The 16,049-nt window shown below is 41.4% G+C and overlaps 1 protein-coding gene across 2 annotated transcripts in view; it reads right to left on the bottom strand.

Moving 5' to 3' along the window:
- LOC112234933 (phosphatidylinositol 3-kinase regulatory subunit gamma) overlaps positions 1 to 16,049 on the bottom strand; it is a 352,082-nt gene that overhangs the window by 206,998 nt on the left and 129,035 nt on the right. For both annotated transcript variants that reach the window (XM_042322419.1, XM_042322420.1), the window contains exons 3-4: positions 7,712 to 7,804; positions 7,522 to 7,599 (exon numbers count right to left, since the gene is read on the bottom strand). In XM_042322419.1, the coding sequence (XP_042178353.1) occupies positions 7,522 to 7,599; positions 7,712 to 7,804 (171 nt within the window). The remainder of the gene's footprint in view (positions 1 to 7,521; positions 7,600 to 7,711; positions 7,805 to 16,049) is intronic.

Below are 16,049 nucleotides of genomic sequence, written 5' to 3'. Positions count from 1 at the left end.
CAACACAACATCACCCCAGTACAGTACTAGTCTACTGATACAATACAACATCATCCCAGTACAGTATTAGTCTACCTACTGATACAACACAACATCACCCCAGTACAGTACTAGTCTACTGATACAATACAATATCATCCCAGTACAGTACTAGTCTACTGATACAATACAATATCATCCCAGTACAGTACTAGTCTACTGATACAATACAATATCATCCCAGTACAGTACTAGTCTACTGATACAACACAACATCATCCCAGTACAGTATTAGTCTACTGATACAATACAATATCATCCCAGTACAGTACTAGTCTACTGATACAACACAACATCACCCCAGTACAGTACTAGTCTACTGATACAACACAACATCACCCCAGTACAGTACTAGTCTACTGATACAACACAACATCACCCCAGTACAGTACCTAGTCCGCCCACTGTTTCACCAGGCAGCAACACATGAGACTGAGATGAGCACTAGGATTGTGAACCCAGCTTTCCAGTCTAATGACAATGTAATAGCGCTAATAGGAGTTCATGACAGGAGAGAGGGATGACTAGAAGAGCCTCTCACGTCTCTGTCCAGGATGACTGAGGCATTATACCGCTGAACAAATAGACAAACAAACCGACAATGCCACCGAGAGACCAGGCATCGCATCATTCCCTTCCCGGGGTGGGTAGGCTTTAATGGCGTTTCTTCCTCAGAAGGAAGGAAAGAAGTCGTAGCTCGCTTGGTGACAAACCGCTGTTCCCTTGTCTGTTTATTAATCACACAGCTTAAGTTAAATGACTGTCATAAAACCAAAGGTGTATGGTAGCTAGGTTGTTAGCTAGGTAGATAGGTAGCTAGGTAGGTAGCTAAGTTGGTAGCTAGTTAGGTAGTTAGGTAGGTAGGTAGGTAGGTAGGTAGGTAGGTAGGTAGCTAGGTAGGTAGGTAGGTAGCTAGTTAGGTTGCTAGGTAGGTAGTTAGCTAGGTAGTTAGCTAGCTAGCTAGGTAGTTGGGTAGGTAGGTAGCTAGTTAGGTAGCTAGGTAGGTTGTTAGCTAAGTAGTTAGCTTGCTAGGTAGCTAGGTAGGGAGTTAGCTAGGTAGGTAGCTAGTTAGGTAGCTAGGTAGATAGGTAGGTAGGTAGTTAGCTAGGTAGGTAGGTTGTTAGCTAAGTAGTTAGCTAGCTAGGTAGATAGATAGGTAGGTAGTTAGCTAGGTAGTTAGCTAGGTAGCTAGGTAGGGAGCTATTTAGGTAGCTAGGTAGAGAGTTAGCTAGGTAGGTAGCTAGTTAATATGGCGGTACAGTGGTCAGTGTATGAGCTTAGGCAGCAGAAGAGCCCCTAGGCGAGCACTCCCCAGCTCACTGTAAAACCAATGCTGGGCTCTAATAGGTTATCGACGAGTGCATACGGCATACGGTGACATCACCCAGAGCCAATGAGAGGAGAGGAAGAGAGGAGCGTTTTTTAATTTGTGCTTTGCTGATCTCAGCGGCTCTTGTCATGGAGGTAGGGAGGGGAAAAGGGATGGTGATGAATGAGTGAATGAAAAAGAGAGAGAGAGTCGATGAAGAGGCAGAGAAGGTGGGGAGAAGGGGTGAAGTGTGCAGTCTCTCTGTGTCTTCATTGGGCATACAGGGTGTGACTCTGTTCCTAGGCATCATCCAGGCAGGGCAGGGTCTAGATGTGGAGGTTCGGGAGATTTGGTAAAACTACAGATCCCAGTACCTGGGTTCATTCTGAACAACAACAGGTGGCTGTGTGTGCAAGTATGATTAGTGCATGTATGTGTGTGTGTGTATGTTTGCTGGTTTGTGTTTGTGTGTATATGTGTGTGTGTGTGTGTGTGTGTGTATGAGTCATCCTCTCCAAAACTGTGTTCCCACTCTATGCCAGTGAAGTTGGCGGCTGGATGACTACATCATGCATGTAATCAGTGTGGTTCATATACCAGTGCTGTTACCGTACGGTGCAGCTAAAACAACGACCCGTGTGGGCATCACTGAAGCAACAGCTAAAACAACGACCCGTGTGGGCATCACTGAAGCAACAGCTAAAAACGGCTAGCTGTCACCATGGCAACTCCCGTGCCATTTACCAATCTGCAGTCTGCTCGATGAGGTAATGGTTCTAGACAGGTTTCTGTGGCTGCTTGACTGGGTGAGCCTTCCGACACACAGACACACACACACAGACACACAGACACAGACATACACATACACACACACACACACACACACACACACACACACACACACACACACACACACACACACACACACACACACACACACACACACACACTTTCCACCTATTCTCTCTGTTTTATCGGTTTAATTTGTTCTGTGTCTTCCTCTCCCTACTGGGATCATCAGAGGTGTGCGTCCTTCGCGTTGTGACAGGCAGCCCTGAACTGTCCATGTATGTATTCATGTATAAGAGCCGTGTGTCAACCCATTTCTGTACGTCTTTCCTCTCCCAGGTCTACTCCTATGGGGACATATGACCTGTCCGTGTATGCTAGCTCGCCTTGCTCTTTCCATGCACGTAATGTACACGTAACTGCCAAAATAATGGAAACACTTGATTTAATACGGGGTCTGGTGTGGGGTGCATTTTTCTGGCATGGTTCAGGTCCACTCAACCCCTTAGAGGGCAAGATAAACGCCAGTAAATACACAGCCCTTCTGAGTGATCACCTTCAACCTATGGTGAATCATTTATACCCTGATGAGAGTGGATGACAGTGCCCAAATCCACAGGGCACGAGTGGTCACTGAATGGTTTGATGAGCATGAAAATGTTAATCATATGCCATGGCCATCTCAGTCAGCGCCGGTGAGCATTTTCCACCACCATCAACAAAACACCAAATTATGGAATTTCTTGTGGAATAATGGTGCCACAACCCTCCAATAGAGTTCCAATTCCATTTGCAGAATCTATGCCAGGCGCATTGAAGCTGGTGCCTCAAAGTCCTATTAAGGGACTTTATGTTGGTGTTTCCTTTATCTCGGCAGTTACTTGCATGTACATAAACTCAGCAAAAAAAGAAACGTCCCTTTTTCAGGACCCTGTCTTTCAAAGATAATTAGTAAAAATCCAAATATCTTCCCAGATCTTCATTGTAAAGAGTTTAAACACTGTTTCCCATGCTTGTTCAATTAACCATAAACAATTAATGAACAAGCACCTGTGGAACGGTTATTAAGACACTAACAGCTTACAGACGGTAGGCAATTAAGGTCACAGTTATGAAAACTTAGGACACTAAAGAGGCCTTTCTACTGACTCTGAAAAACACCAAAAGAAAGATGCCCAGGGTCCCTGCTCCTCTGCGTGAACGTGCCTTAGGCATGCTGCAAGGAGGCATGAGGACTGCAGATGTGGCCAGGGCAATAAATTGCAATGTCCGTACTGTGAGATGCCTAAGACTGCGTTACAGGGAGACAGGATGGACAGCTGATCGTCCTCGCAGTGGCAGACCATGTGTAATAACACCTTCACAGGATCGGTACATCCGAACATCACACCTGCGGGACAGGTACAGGATGGCAACAACAATTGCCCGAGTTACACCAGGAACGCACAATCCCTTCATCAGTGCTCCGACTGTCCGCAATAGGCTGAGAGAGGCTGGACTGAGGGCTTGTAGGCCTGTTGTAAGGCAGGTCCTCACCAGACATCACCGGCAACAATGCCGCCTATGGGCACAAACCCACCGTCGCTAGACCAGACAGGACTGGCAAAAAGTGTTCTTCACTGACAAGTCGCGGTTTTGTCTCAACAGGGGTGATGGTCGGATTTGAGTTTATCGTTGAAGGAATGAGCATTACACTGAGGTCTCTACTCTGGAGCGGGATCAATTTGGAGGAAGAGGGTCCGTCATGGTCTGGGGTGGTGTGTCACAGCTTCATCGGACAGATCTTGTTGTCATTGAAGGCAATCTCAACACTATGCGTTAAGGGAAGACAACCTCCTCCCTCACGTGGTGCCCTTCCTGCAGGCTCATCCTGACATGACCCTCCAGTATGACAAAGACACTAGCCATACCGCTTGTTCTGTGCGTGATTTCCTGCAAGACAGGAATGTCAGTGTTCTTGGCCAGCAAAGAGCCCGGATCTCAATCCCATTGAGCACGTCTGGAGGGTGAGGGCTAGGGCAATTCCCCCCAGAAATGTCTGGGAACTTGCAGGTGCTTTGGTGGAAGAGTGGGGTAACATCTTACAGCAAGAACTGGCAAATCTGGTGCAGTCCATGAGGAGGAGATGCACTGCAGAACGTAATGCAGCTGGTGGCCACACCAGATAATGACTGTTACTTTTGTTGAACTGTTGTTGAATCTTGATATTTTCATTCAAATATTTACACAAGTTCAGTTTGCTACATAAACCCTTTCAAACTTTTTCAGCTAGTTGGCCGTCAAAATTGCACTGATAAACGATGGGGAAAAGTAGCCTCCTCATCCTTCTGCAGCTTGCCTGCCAACAATGCTTGTCCCAACCAAGCGCCCAAAGCAAATTGGCTAAAGTTGGCTAGCTTGCTAGCTAGCTACTTCCAGACACAAAGGAGAGAACAGCTTACTCTGACCCTTTTACTTGCTCTAGCAAAGCTGGATAGGCTGTTTACATGTTATCCAGAGCGTTTGTGACTAAGTATTACTTTCTTTGCCTACGTTTACTGACATGGTCATATTCAGAGGATGTTGCGCGTTCGTAAATTCATCAGTTATTCTGTGCTCTGGCATCGGAGTAGATAGAGTAGCCAGAGTGAATTTGCGAACGCAAGAGATATGCTTACTGGGTAACAGTTGTTCCAGTTCATGCTAGCTAACCAAATGACACCTGCATCTCTAGCTGTGTATAGTCACCGAAAAAACAATATGAGGGGAAAAAGTTGGTCACTCCACCAATAACATGCCATGACATCCTCCTAGCTAGCTAGCTATCTAGCTAACGTTAAAAACTGTTTTTAGCTTGCTACATAAATTGATACGCTAGCCTATTAGCTACGTTATGACTGACTTGTGATCATTGCCCTTGCTAGTTTGATTGTAATGTCATTCCCAACCTTAGTTACATTCGTTTGTTTTTTGTCCAAAATATCATTGAAACTGAAACAGTGCATCCCGAATGGAGGCAGCATACAATGTACCAGGCCAGCTGTGATTTACAAACTGATAGCAATATGTTTTGGACTACCAAGAAATGTATTGGTGAATTATATTAATCATGCATTGAACTGCATCAATCTATTCTGCCAACTATGCCTTAGTGTTCATCATGGAATGTTGAGGTAAACATATATATAAAACCTGCTGTGTAATGCTGTGTGTTATGTTATACTGTGTTAAACTGTGTAATGTTATACTGTTATACTAGTCCAACGCTATAACCACTAGGCTACCCTGCCGCACCAATAATGTTATAACAATGTGTAATGTTACACTGTTTTATACTGTGTTATACTGTGTAATACTGTGTAATGTTATGTGTTATGCTATACTGTGTAATGCTGTGTAATGTTATGTGTTATGCTATACTGTGTAATACTGTGTAATGTTATGTGTTATGCTATACTGTGTTATGCTGTGTAATGTTATGTGTTATGCTATACTGTGTAATGCTGTGACAGTTCAGGGCTGAGACAGTCCCAGTTAGAGTTCAGGGCTGAGGCAGTCCCAGTTAGAGTTCAGGGCTGAGGCAGTCCCAGTTAGAGTTCAGGGCTGAGGCAGTCCCAGTTAGAGTTCAAGGCTGAGACAGTCCCAGTTAGAGTTCAGGGCTGAGACAGTCCCAGTTAGAGTTCAAGGCTGAGACAGTCCCAGTTAGAGTTCAAGGCTGAGACAGTCCCAGTTAGAGTTCAGGGCTGAGACAGTCCCAGTTAGAGTTCAGGGCTGAGACAGTCCCAGTTAGAGTTCAGGGCTGAGACAGTCCCAGTTAGAGTTCAAGGCTGAGACAGTCCCAGTTGGAGTTCAAGGCTGAGACAGTCCCAGTTAGAGTTCAAGGCTGAGACAGTCCCAGTTAGAGTTCAGGCTGAGACAGTCCCAGTTAGAGTTCAAGGCTGAGACAGTCCCAGTTAGAGTTCAGGGCTGAGACAGTCCCAGTTAGAGTTCAAGGCTGAGACAGTCCCAGTTAGATCATCTTCAGTCCATTTAGTTTCAAGGCTAGAGTCCCAGTTAAGATGAACTCCCAGTGCTTCAAGGCTGAGACAGTCCCAAAGTTCAAGGCTGAGACAGTCCCAGTTATTCTGTCTGCTGAATAGTGCAGAGGCAGATCATCTTCCCATTTAGTTTCAATAGGAGCCAGTGCCTGTACTTCAACACAAACTTTCCCAACTTTCCTTCTGTCTGCTGAATAGACTAAGATCTCCTTGTGTCCTGACATGACAAAAAACTTTCCCAGACTTTCCTTCTGATAAAACACTGTTCAGATCTGGAGTTGTGTCCTGACATGACAAAACACTGTTCAGATTGGAGTTGTGTCCTGACATGATAAAACACTGTTCAGATTGGAGTTGTGTCCTGACATGATAAAACACTGTTCAGATTGGAGTTGTGTCCTGACATGATAAAACACTGTTCAGATTGGAGTTGTGTCCTGACATGATAAAATACTGTTCAGATTGGAGTTGTGTCCTGACATGATAAAATACTGTTCAGATTGGAGTTGTGTCCTGACATGATAAAACACTGTTCAGATTGGAGTTGTGTCCTGACATGACAAAACACTGTTCAGATTGGAGTTACACAGACAGCATGAACACAGGGTTCATGTACCTGTTTCCAGAACTGTGTTATGTAGGATTATATAGGGTTTATGTACCTCTGTTATGGCAGGATTATATAGGGTTTATGTACCTCTGTTATGGCAGAATTATATAGGGTTTATGTACCTCTGTTATGTAGGGTTATATAGGGGTTATGTACCTGTGTTATATAGGGTTATATAGGGATTATGTACCTGTTTTATGTAGGGTGATATAGGGTTTGTGTACCTGTGTTATGTAGGGTGATATAGGGTTTGTGTACCTGTGTTATGTAGGGTGATATAGGGTTTGTGTACCTGTGTTATGTAGGGTATATGTTCCTGTTTTATGAACGATTTTGTAGGGTTTATGTACCTGTGTTATGTAGGGTTATGTAGGGTGTATGTACCTGTGTTATGTAGGGTTATGTAGGGTTTATGTACCTGTGTTATGTAGGGTTATGTAGGGTGTATGTACCTGTGTTATGTAGGGTTATGTAGGGTTTATGTACCTGTGTTATGTAGGGTTGTGTAGTGTGTATGTACCTGTGTTATGTAGGGTTATGTAGGGTTTATGTACCTGTGTTATGTAGGGTTACATGGTGCTGATGTACCTGTGTTATGTAGGGTTATATATGGATTATGTACCTCTCTTATATACGGTTAAGTAGGGTTTATGTACCTGTGTTATGTAGGGTTGTGTAGGGTTTGTGTACCTGTGTTATGTAGGGTTATATAGGGATTATGTACCTCTCTTATATACGGTTAAGTAGGGTTTATGTACCTGTGCCTAGAACCTGTCTCAGTTCTGGGGGTCCGGTGGAGGCTGGGGTGGTCCGGCACAGAGGCTCACTCTCCAGCCCTAGACGAGCAGGGGAGAGAAATGACTGAAATAGCGTGGTGTGATAATTTAAGAATTGTATACAATATAAATTACCAACATGATATTTCCTCTAAATTATGGAAGTGTTTACCTTGTCTCTCCAGAGCTTCTATCAGCCTGTGTAGTGCCACAGGAACCTGGTCAGGCAGAGCACACACCTCTGGGGCTTCCCTTGGCCCCCCAACTGAGCGAGAGAAAGAGAGAGAGAGGGAGAACATTGATCAGGGATGTTACACACATAGACAATGCACACATGCGTGAAATAAGAGAAGTCAACCACATTCCCTTAGTGCTTCCCTTACTGATCCACACTCAACCACAGACCCAAACATGAATGTGTGTGTGAGAGAGCAAAAGAGAGAGAGAGAGAGAGAAAATAAAGAGAGAGAGAATAAATAGAGAGAGAATAAAGAGAGAGAGAGAATAAAGAGATAGATAGAATAAAGAGAGAGAGAATAAAGAGAGAGAGAAAAAAGAGAGAGAATAAAGAGAGAGAGAATAAAGAGAGAGAGAATAAAGATAGAGAGAATAAAGAGAGAGAGAAAAAAGAGAGAGAATAAAGAGAGAGAATAAAGAGAGAGAGAATAAAGATAGAGAATAAAGAGAGAGAATAAAGATAGAGAGATAGGAATAGAGAGAGAATAAAGATAGAGAATAAAGAGAGAGAGAATAAAGAGAGAGAGAAAAAAGATCGAGAGAATAAAGAGAGAGAGAGAATAAAGATAGAGAGAATAAAGAGAGAGAGAAAAAAGATCGAGAGAATAAAGAGAGAGAGAGAATAAAGATAGAGAGAATAAAGAGAGAGAGAATAAAGAGAGAGAGAGAATAAAGATAGAGAGAATAAAGAGAGAGAATAAAGAGAGAGAGAATAAAGAGAGAGAATAAAGATAGAGAATAAAGAGAGAGAATAAAGATAGAGAGATAGGAATAGAGAGAGAATAAAGAGAGAGAGAATAAAGATAGAGAGAATAAAGAGAGAGAATAAAGATAGAGAGATAGAATAGAGAGAGAATAAAGAGAGAGAATAAAGATAGAGAGATAGAATAGAGAGAGAATAAAGAGAGAGAATAAAGATAGAGAGAATAAAGAGAGAGAATAAAGATAGAGAGAATAAGAGAGAATAAAGATAGAGATAGAATAGAGAGAGAATAAAGAGAGAGAATAAAGATAGAGAGATAGAATAGAGAGAGAATAAAGATAGAGAGAATAAAGAGAGAGAGAATAAAGAGAGAGAGAATAAAGAGAGAGAATAAAGATAGAGAGATAGGAATAGAGAGAGAATAAAGAGAGAGAGAATAAAGATAGAGAGAATAAAGAGAGAGAATAAAGATAGAGAGATAGGAATAGAGAGAGAATAAAGATAGAGAGATAGGAATAGAGAGAGAATAAAGAGAGAGAGAATAAAGATAGAGAGAATAAAGAGAGAGAGAGAATAAAGATAGAGAGAATAAAGAGAGAGAGAATAAAGAGAGAGAGAGAATAAAGATAGAGAGAATAAAGAGAGAGAATAAAGAGAGAGAGAATAAAGAGAGAGAGAATAAAGATAGAGAATAAAGAGAGAGAATAAAGATAGAGAGATAGGAATAGAGAGAGAATAAAGAGAGAGAGAATAAAGATAGAGAGATAGAATAGAGAGAGAATAAAGAGAGAGAATAAAGATAGAGAGATAGAATAGAGAGAGAATAAAGAGAGAGAGAATAAAGAGAGAGAATAAAGAGAGAGATAGAATAGAGAGAGAATAAAGAGAGAGAGAATAAAGAGAGAGAGAATAAAGATAGAGAGAATAAAGAGAGAGAATAAAGATAGAGAGATAGAATAGAGAGAGAATAAAGATAGAGAGAATAAAGAGAGAGAAAATAAAGAGAGAGAGAGAATTTAAAGAGATAGAGAATAGAGAGAGAGAAAATAAAGATAGAGAATAGAGAGAGAGAAAATAAAGAGAGAGATGTGGATGCGTAAGTGTTTGACCTGCACTGCCTCCTCTGTGCATCTCTGGTTCTTTCAGGAGCATCATTTAAATTCCGCTCTTCTGCTCCGTGTGACAAATGCACTAGCCACACACACACACGCACACACACGCACGCACACACGCACACGCACGCACGCACACACACACACACACACACACACACACACACACACACACACACACACACACACACACACACACACACACACACACACACACACACACACACACACACACAAAAAGAGTAAAGACCTTGTTAAATGTCAGCCGAGAGGTGAGGCCCTGGTCACACCACAGAACACACCAGCCAATCCACTGTTCCCTGCCCGCTCTCTCACCACGGCCTCCACCACACACCCTATATGCTTTCTACACACGCTCAGGGGAATCTGTTGCCATTATCATCAAGAGTAAAAAGGTTGTAGGAATGCTGCCTACATTAGCATTCACTATTAGAAAAAAAGGTGCTATCTAGAACCTTGAAGGGGTTTTCAGCTGTCCCCATAGGAGATACCATTAGCGTAGGTAGCTGGCATTAGCAAACCTATGAAATAACACGAACGGAATCATGTAGTAACTAAAAAAGTGTTAAACGAATCAAAATATATTTTAGATTTCAGATTCTTCAAAGTAGCCACCCTTTGCCTTGATGGCAGCTTTGCACATGCTTGGCATTCTCTCAACCAGCTTCACCTGGAATGCTTTTCCAACAGTCATGAAGGAGTTCCCACATATGCTGAGCACTTGTTGAATGCTTTGCCTTCACTCTGCGGTCCGACTCATCCCAAACCATCTCAATTTAGTTGAGCTCGGGGGAATGTGGAGGCCAGGTCAGCTGATGCCCTCACTCTCCTTCTTGGTAAAATAGCCCTTACACAGCCTGGATGAGTGTTGGGTCATTGTCCTCTTTTACCAAATAGGGCTATCTTCTGTATACGTCCCCTACCTTGTCACAACACCACTGATTGGCTCAAAGGCATAAAGAAGGAAAGAAATTCCACAAATTAAATTTAAAGAAGGCACACCTGTTAATTGAAATGCATTCCAGGTGACTACCACATGAAGCTGGTTGAGAGAATGCCAAGAGTGTACAAAGCTGTCATCAAGGCAAAGGGTGGCAATTTGAAGAATCTGAAATCTAAAATATATTTGGATTTTTTTAACACTTTTTTAGTTACTACATGATTCCATATGTGTTATTTCATAGTGTTGATGTCTTCACTACTATTCTGCAATGTAGTAAAAATATAGGAAAACCCTTGAACGAGTAGTTGTTCTAAAACTTTTGACCGGTAGTGTAGGTCATTACTTTTTTGTTGTTGTTGATCAAAATGTGTTTTTTGGCAGAAATGCCTTCTGGGACATGTGAACTTTCATGTGCCTTAGTAACACACTTGTATTCCATCCACAAATATACATAAAATAGTTCAATTACAAGCCTATTTGGTTTAGCCACAGAAAAAGCCAGGAACTTTCTCGCTAGCCATGATTGGCTGAGATAATGGATGGGCTGGACATAGCGGGAGATGAGTTTGATGAGTTTGGATTGGTCTGCCATGTAGAATGTTTCTATCTATGACATGAGCTGTTCAGTATGTGTTTTTTGAAAGATATAACCATCAAGAACTACAAAAGTTTTGCTACTTTTCTCAACAAAATCAAATCAAACTTTATTTGTCACATGCGCCAAATACAAGTGTAGACCTTACTGTGAAATGCTTACTTAACCAACAGTGCAGTTCAAGAAGAGTGAAGAAAATATTTACCAAATAAACAAAAGTATTTTTTTTAAAGTAACACAATAAAATAACAATAATGAGGCTATTTACAGGGGGTACCAGTACCGAGTCAGTGTGTGGGGGTACAGGTTCGTTGAGGTCATTTGTACATGTAGGTAGGGGTGAAGTGACTATGCATAGATATTAAACAGCGAGTAGCAGCAGTGTTCAAAACAAATGGGGGGGTCAATGTAATAGTTTGGTGGCCATTTGATTAATTGTTCAGCAGTCTCATGGCTTGTGGGTAGAAGCTGTTAAGGAGCCTTTTGGTCCTAGATTTGGCGCTCCGGTACCTCTTGCCGTGCGGTAGCTGGTTTTCGACATTGATGCCCTGAATTTAGCAGGCGCTATCGACAGATCACTTGGTAAAAGTGATGGGCTACTTTCTGCACATGCCACGGTCAGTGTGCACTGGAGTGACTTGACACAATGCTGGCCAAACAAGATGTAGCTACAAACAAAACGGTTCCCGTCTGCCATGAAGCGTTCATCAATGTATATGGGTAAGAGTCTAGCTACATTTTCAGATATAGGTTTCTAATTTAGTCATTTTTAGTAGTTTTTATTGCATGTTTAAGCATACTGTTAGTTAGCAAAGGTTACCTAGCTGGCTCGATAGCTAACGTTACATGTATGATCTGTGTAGTAATATTATTCGAATCAAAAATCAATTTGCATTGCTAGTTATAGTTATAGCCTGATGTTAGCTAGCTAACATTGAACCTAGTTTGTTAGATTTAGCTACCTGCAAATTCATACTACAGCCATGACAGCTACAGCTCTCTCTCTTGTTTGTATTGGTAGTAGTATGAGTTGGGATTATGCCGGTTCATTGTTTAGCTACCTAGCTAGCTACATGTCTAAACAAAGACTCCACTTCTGCTGGATTATTACATGACCCATCAAGGGCACCAGGTGTGTCTGGTTATTACGGCCATCTACTATGTTTCATGAACACATCTAGACAATAGTGACCCATCCACAGCTAGATGTGGCTGGGGGGTGGTTATAGCATTTCCTTCACATGACCCATCAATTTAGACAAGTGTGTCGGGTAAGCGTCATCTAATACTTATAAAATATTTTCATCTGGACGCTGTCTGTTTTTGATATTTCTACTATGTAAGTAACCACTTCACTGTATCGTTTACACCTCTGTATCCTGCATGTGACAAATAACATTTTATTTGATATAGCATGTGTTTTCCACATGGCCTAACATGTTAACATGTTAAAGAGATGGGTGGAGCTAAGGCTTAAGAGGGTGTGAACAATGCTGAATGGGTGGAGACAAAGATGAGCTCTCCAGTAGGTGTACCAAAACATTCAAGAGCCAAAGTGGGGTTACAAGTTTATCAACTTTCAAAGCAGAGTGACTTTTCCATTTTTCCTCAACTGCAGTGTATGAAATACAATTTTCTAGCTCTGTGTCTCTACTTTTATCCAATATAAAAAACACAAGTTCAAATTGTGCTACATAAGAACGAATCGAGGCGGTCAGTCACAAATACTGAAACATTCACCCATTCCACCCACCCACCACCACCTTGCTTGATTACTCCTTCCTAAATCCTGGACACATTTAGGAATACATGGCCTCCTTTCCCTCCCCCCTCTCTCCCTCCCTCCCTCCCTCCCTCCAGACAAACTGTTTGGTATCACCCACAAGCATTGTCAAATTAAAACCTATGCTCGCCACCGGCTTGTTTCTTCAATACACTGGGTGTCACGGCCGTAGAATGAAGTAGACCAAAGCACAGCATGGTGAGCGTACATATTCCTTTTTATTAGGATGATGCCGACAAAAACAATAAACAATACAAAAACAACCTTGAAGCTTAAGCGCTAAGTACCACAACCAAAGTTAACTTCCCACACTGAAAGGAGGGAAAGGGCTACCTAAGTATAGTTCCCAATAAGAGACAACGATAGACAGCTGTCCCTGATTGAGAACCCTACCCGGCCAAAACATAGAAATACAAAATCATAGAAAACAAAAACATAGAATTTCCAAACCAAATAGAGACATAAAAAGGCTCTCTAAGGTCAGGGCGTGACACTGGGGCTAACCACATCTGCTGCCATGGTTTCACCAGCCCACCAGAATAAAGTGGCTGTTTGTTTGTTGGTGTTCATTTGGAGGTGGGGGGCCTTATAGATGTATTTGCTAATAACATAGCTAACTGCTATCTCAGCCTGAAATGTGACAGCCAGACCCATGCCTCAATCAGACAAGCTGATTCATGGCCAGGAACCAGACAGTTTATTTGAATAAAAGATCACGTAAAATAAGTCTGCCTACACGGGATACGCAACTAGCAGTTAAAGGGTAGTTAAACAACATCTGGGATTCATATAGAAGAAGCCAAGTAGAATTGAGAGCAGCTGTGAAATTCCCACTTTTGGAAATCAATTAGAAGAGAAAAGAAAGAAAGAAGCATCCCAATTATGGATTAGCATATCCAGCTATCCAGCTATTCTAATGTGTGGCAGGTATTGTAGAGGTTGAAGAAGAGGAGATCCACAGCTGAACAGGTATTGTAGAGGTTAAAGAAGAGGAGATCCACAGCTGAACAGGTATTGTAGAGGTTAAAGAAGAGGAGATCCACAGCTGAACAGGTATTGTAGATGAATAAGCTGCTGCCACACCAGAGTAATGGAAGCATTCTCTCTGATACAAAGGAACAGGCATACACACACACACACACACACATTATCTCTCACAATGATGAGGGTATCATTGGAAATTGGGCAAAAAGGTTTTAACTCACGTTTATAAAAGATATATTGATGTGTATTAAACGAGAGAAGAGAAAATGGCCTATTTCTAGTTTTATTCCCCTTCGTCAGATACAACATTTTTGACGTTTGATTAGATGATAATGTTAACAAAGTCACCACTGTCATGGAGGTGGCCTGGGGGTAGGTTTATGACCGTCATAAATACCTCTCCCCCATTTTTCCTCTCTCTACCCTACTGATGTGACATTTGAAAACCCCTTGGTTAACATAGAGATTCTGGGAACCCAACGAAGGTGGGGGAAATGAACTATATTCTGGTAATCCTACCAATAGAACATATGCGGTGGTACTTAATGAATATGATGTCAGTTCGGTTGTCACCTGAGACATCCTCATCAATTAATGGATGACATAAACTCTACAGTGGAAAGTCTACACATCAGAGTTATCGGAATCACATGGAATTGTTGTTCAATTTAAATGTTTGAATATAAAATTATTGGTGAAGATTTAAATGTAATTTTAGCTTTCAAATGAGAGATTTGGGTTTTCATAAGGTTAGGGCTCTGCTCAATCAGTGGCCCGCCCCTGTGAAGTAACATGGGTTATAAAACTTTTCAGACACACCCTTCTCGATCCACTATATAAAGCCTTGACGAAAATGTAACCTCCTGTTCCAAGTACGTGAGGTCTGCAGCCTCTGCGTTAAAAGGACTAACATGTCAACTACAGAACTAAGCCAACATCAGCGTGAGCTTTGGTTGCGAATGCTATGAACTTTAAACTCTTATTCCCTACAGAAGTGATACCTCCTAGCCTTTGAGTTAGCAACAGCAGCTGCAAACGTGGGCTAGGAAAGAACAGACAGAGTATCCCGTCTACCACACAACAACGTTACTACAATGTATCAACTTACCACCAGAGACATTCTTCCAACTACCACCAACCTACCAAAGCGCAGCTCAGAGTAAATATTTATTGCATTTTCCTTTTCCAAATGGGCGGTAATTTAGAATGCATAAGATACTGTATTTACAATAGCACAACTTCTCCCTTTGTTCCTCAGTCTTCCCGCTCTTTCACTTAAGCCCTACCCCCCTTTTATTTTGTGTAACCAGCTGTCATAACTGTTCCGCCCGCTATGGACGTTTTCTTTTATGATATAATTTGTAATCAAGGTATGATTCATTCTTTGTATATGTAATTCTGTGTGATTAGTTATGTATTTAGTAAATAAATAATTAAACCCAATTTTGTATTGCTGATTCAACTTGTTAGCCAGGGTTCGTGAATTCACAACTTTCAGATGAGACTGAATTAAGGTGACGATTAATATTGACTGCAATTGATGTAAAATATTACTAGGTCTTTAAGAGTTTATTCGGAAGATAACAACTCTATAAATATTATTTTGTGGTGCCCCGACTCTCTAGTTAATTACATTTACATGATTAGCTCAATCAGGTGATATTAATTACGGAGAAAGGATTTAATAGAATAGCATGTCATATCACTTAATCCGGCATAGCCAAAGACACAACACCACTCAGAAAAGAAAGCAGACACAAAAAAAATCAACATGTCTAATGCAATCGAACAATTTTTTCCCATTTCCCCTATTGTCAAATAAATATGCCTTAGAGTGATATACAGTGCATTCGGAAAGTATTCAGTCCCCTTGACTTTTTTTCACATTTTGTTACGTTACAGCCTTATTCTAAAATTGTTTAAAAATATCAATATATATCATCAATTTACACGCTCTGTTCATCTAGGCCTCGATCCTGACTAGTCTCCCAGTCCCTGCAAAAATGTTTAAAAAAACAAAAAATTAAAAAAACAGTTTTCGCTTTATGGGGTATTGTAAATTTGATTGTTTGTTTTATTTATTTAATCAATTTTACAATAAGGCTGTAACGTAACAAAATCTGGAACGATGG

This window comes from Oncorhynchus tshawytscha, linkage group LG05 (genome assembly GCF_018296145.1).
Source record: "Oncorhynchus tshawytscha isolate Ot180627B linkage group LG05, Otsh_v2.0, whole genome shotgun sequence".
Classification (NCBI taxonomy): Eukaryota; Metazoa; Chordata; class Actinopteri; order Salmoniformes; family Salmonidae; genus Oncorhynchus; species Oncorhynchus tshawytscha.
This window is presented reverse-complemented; position numbering and strand designations above follow the sequence as displayed.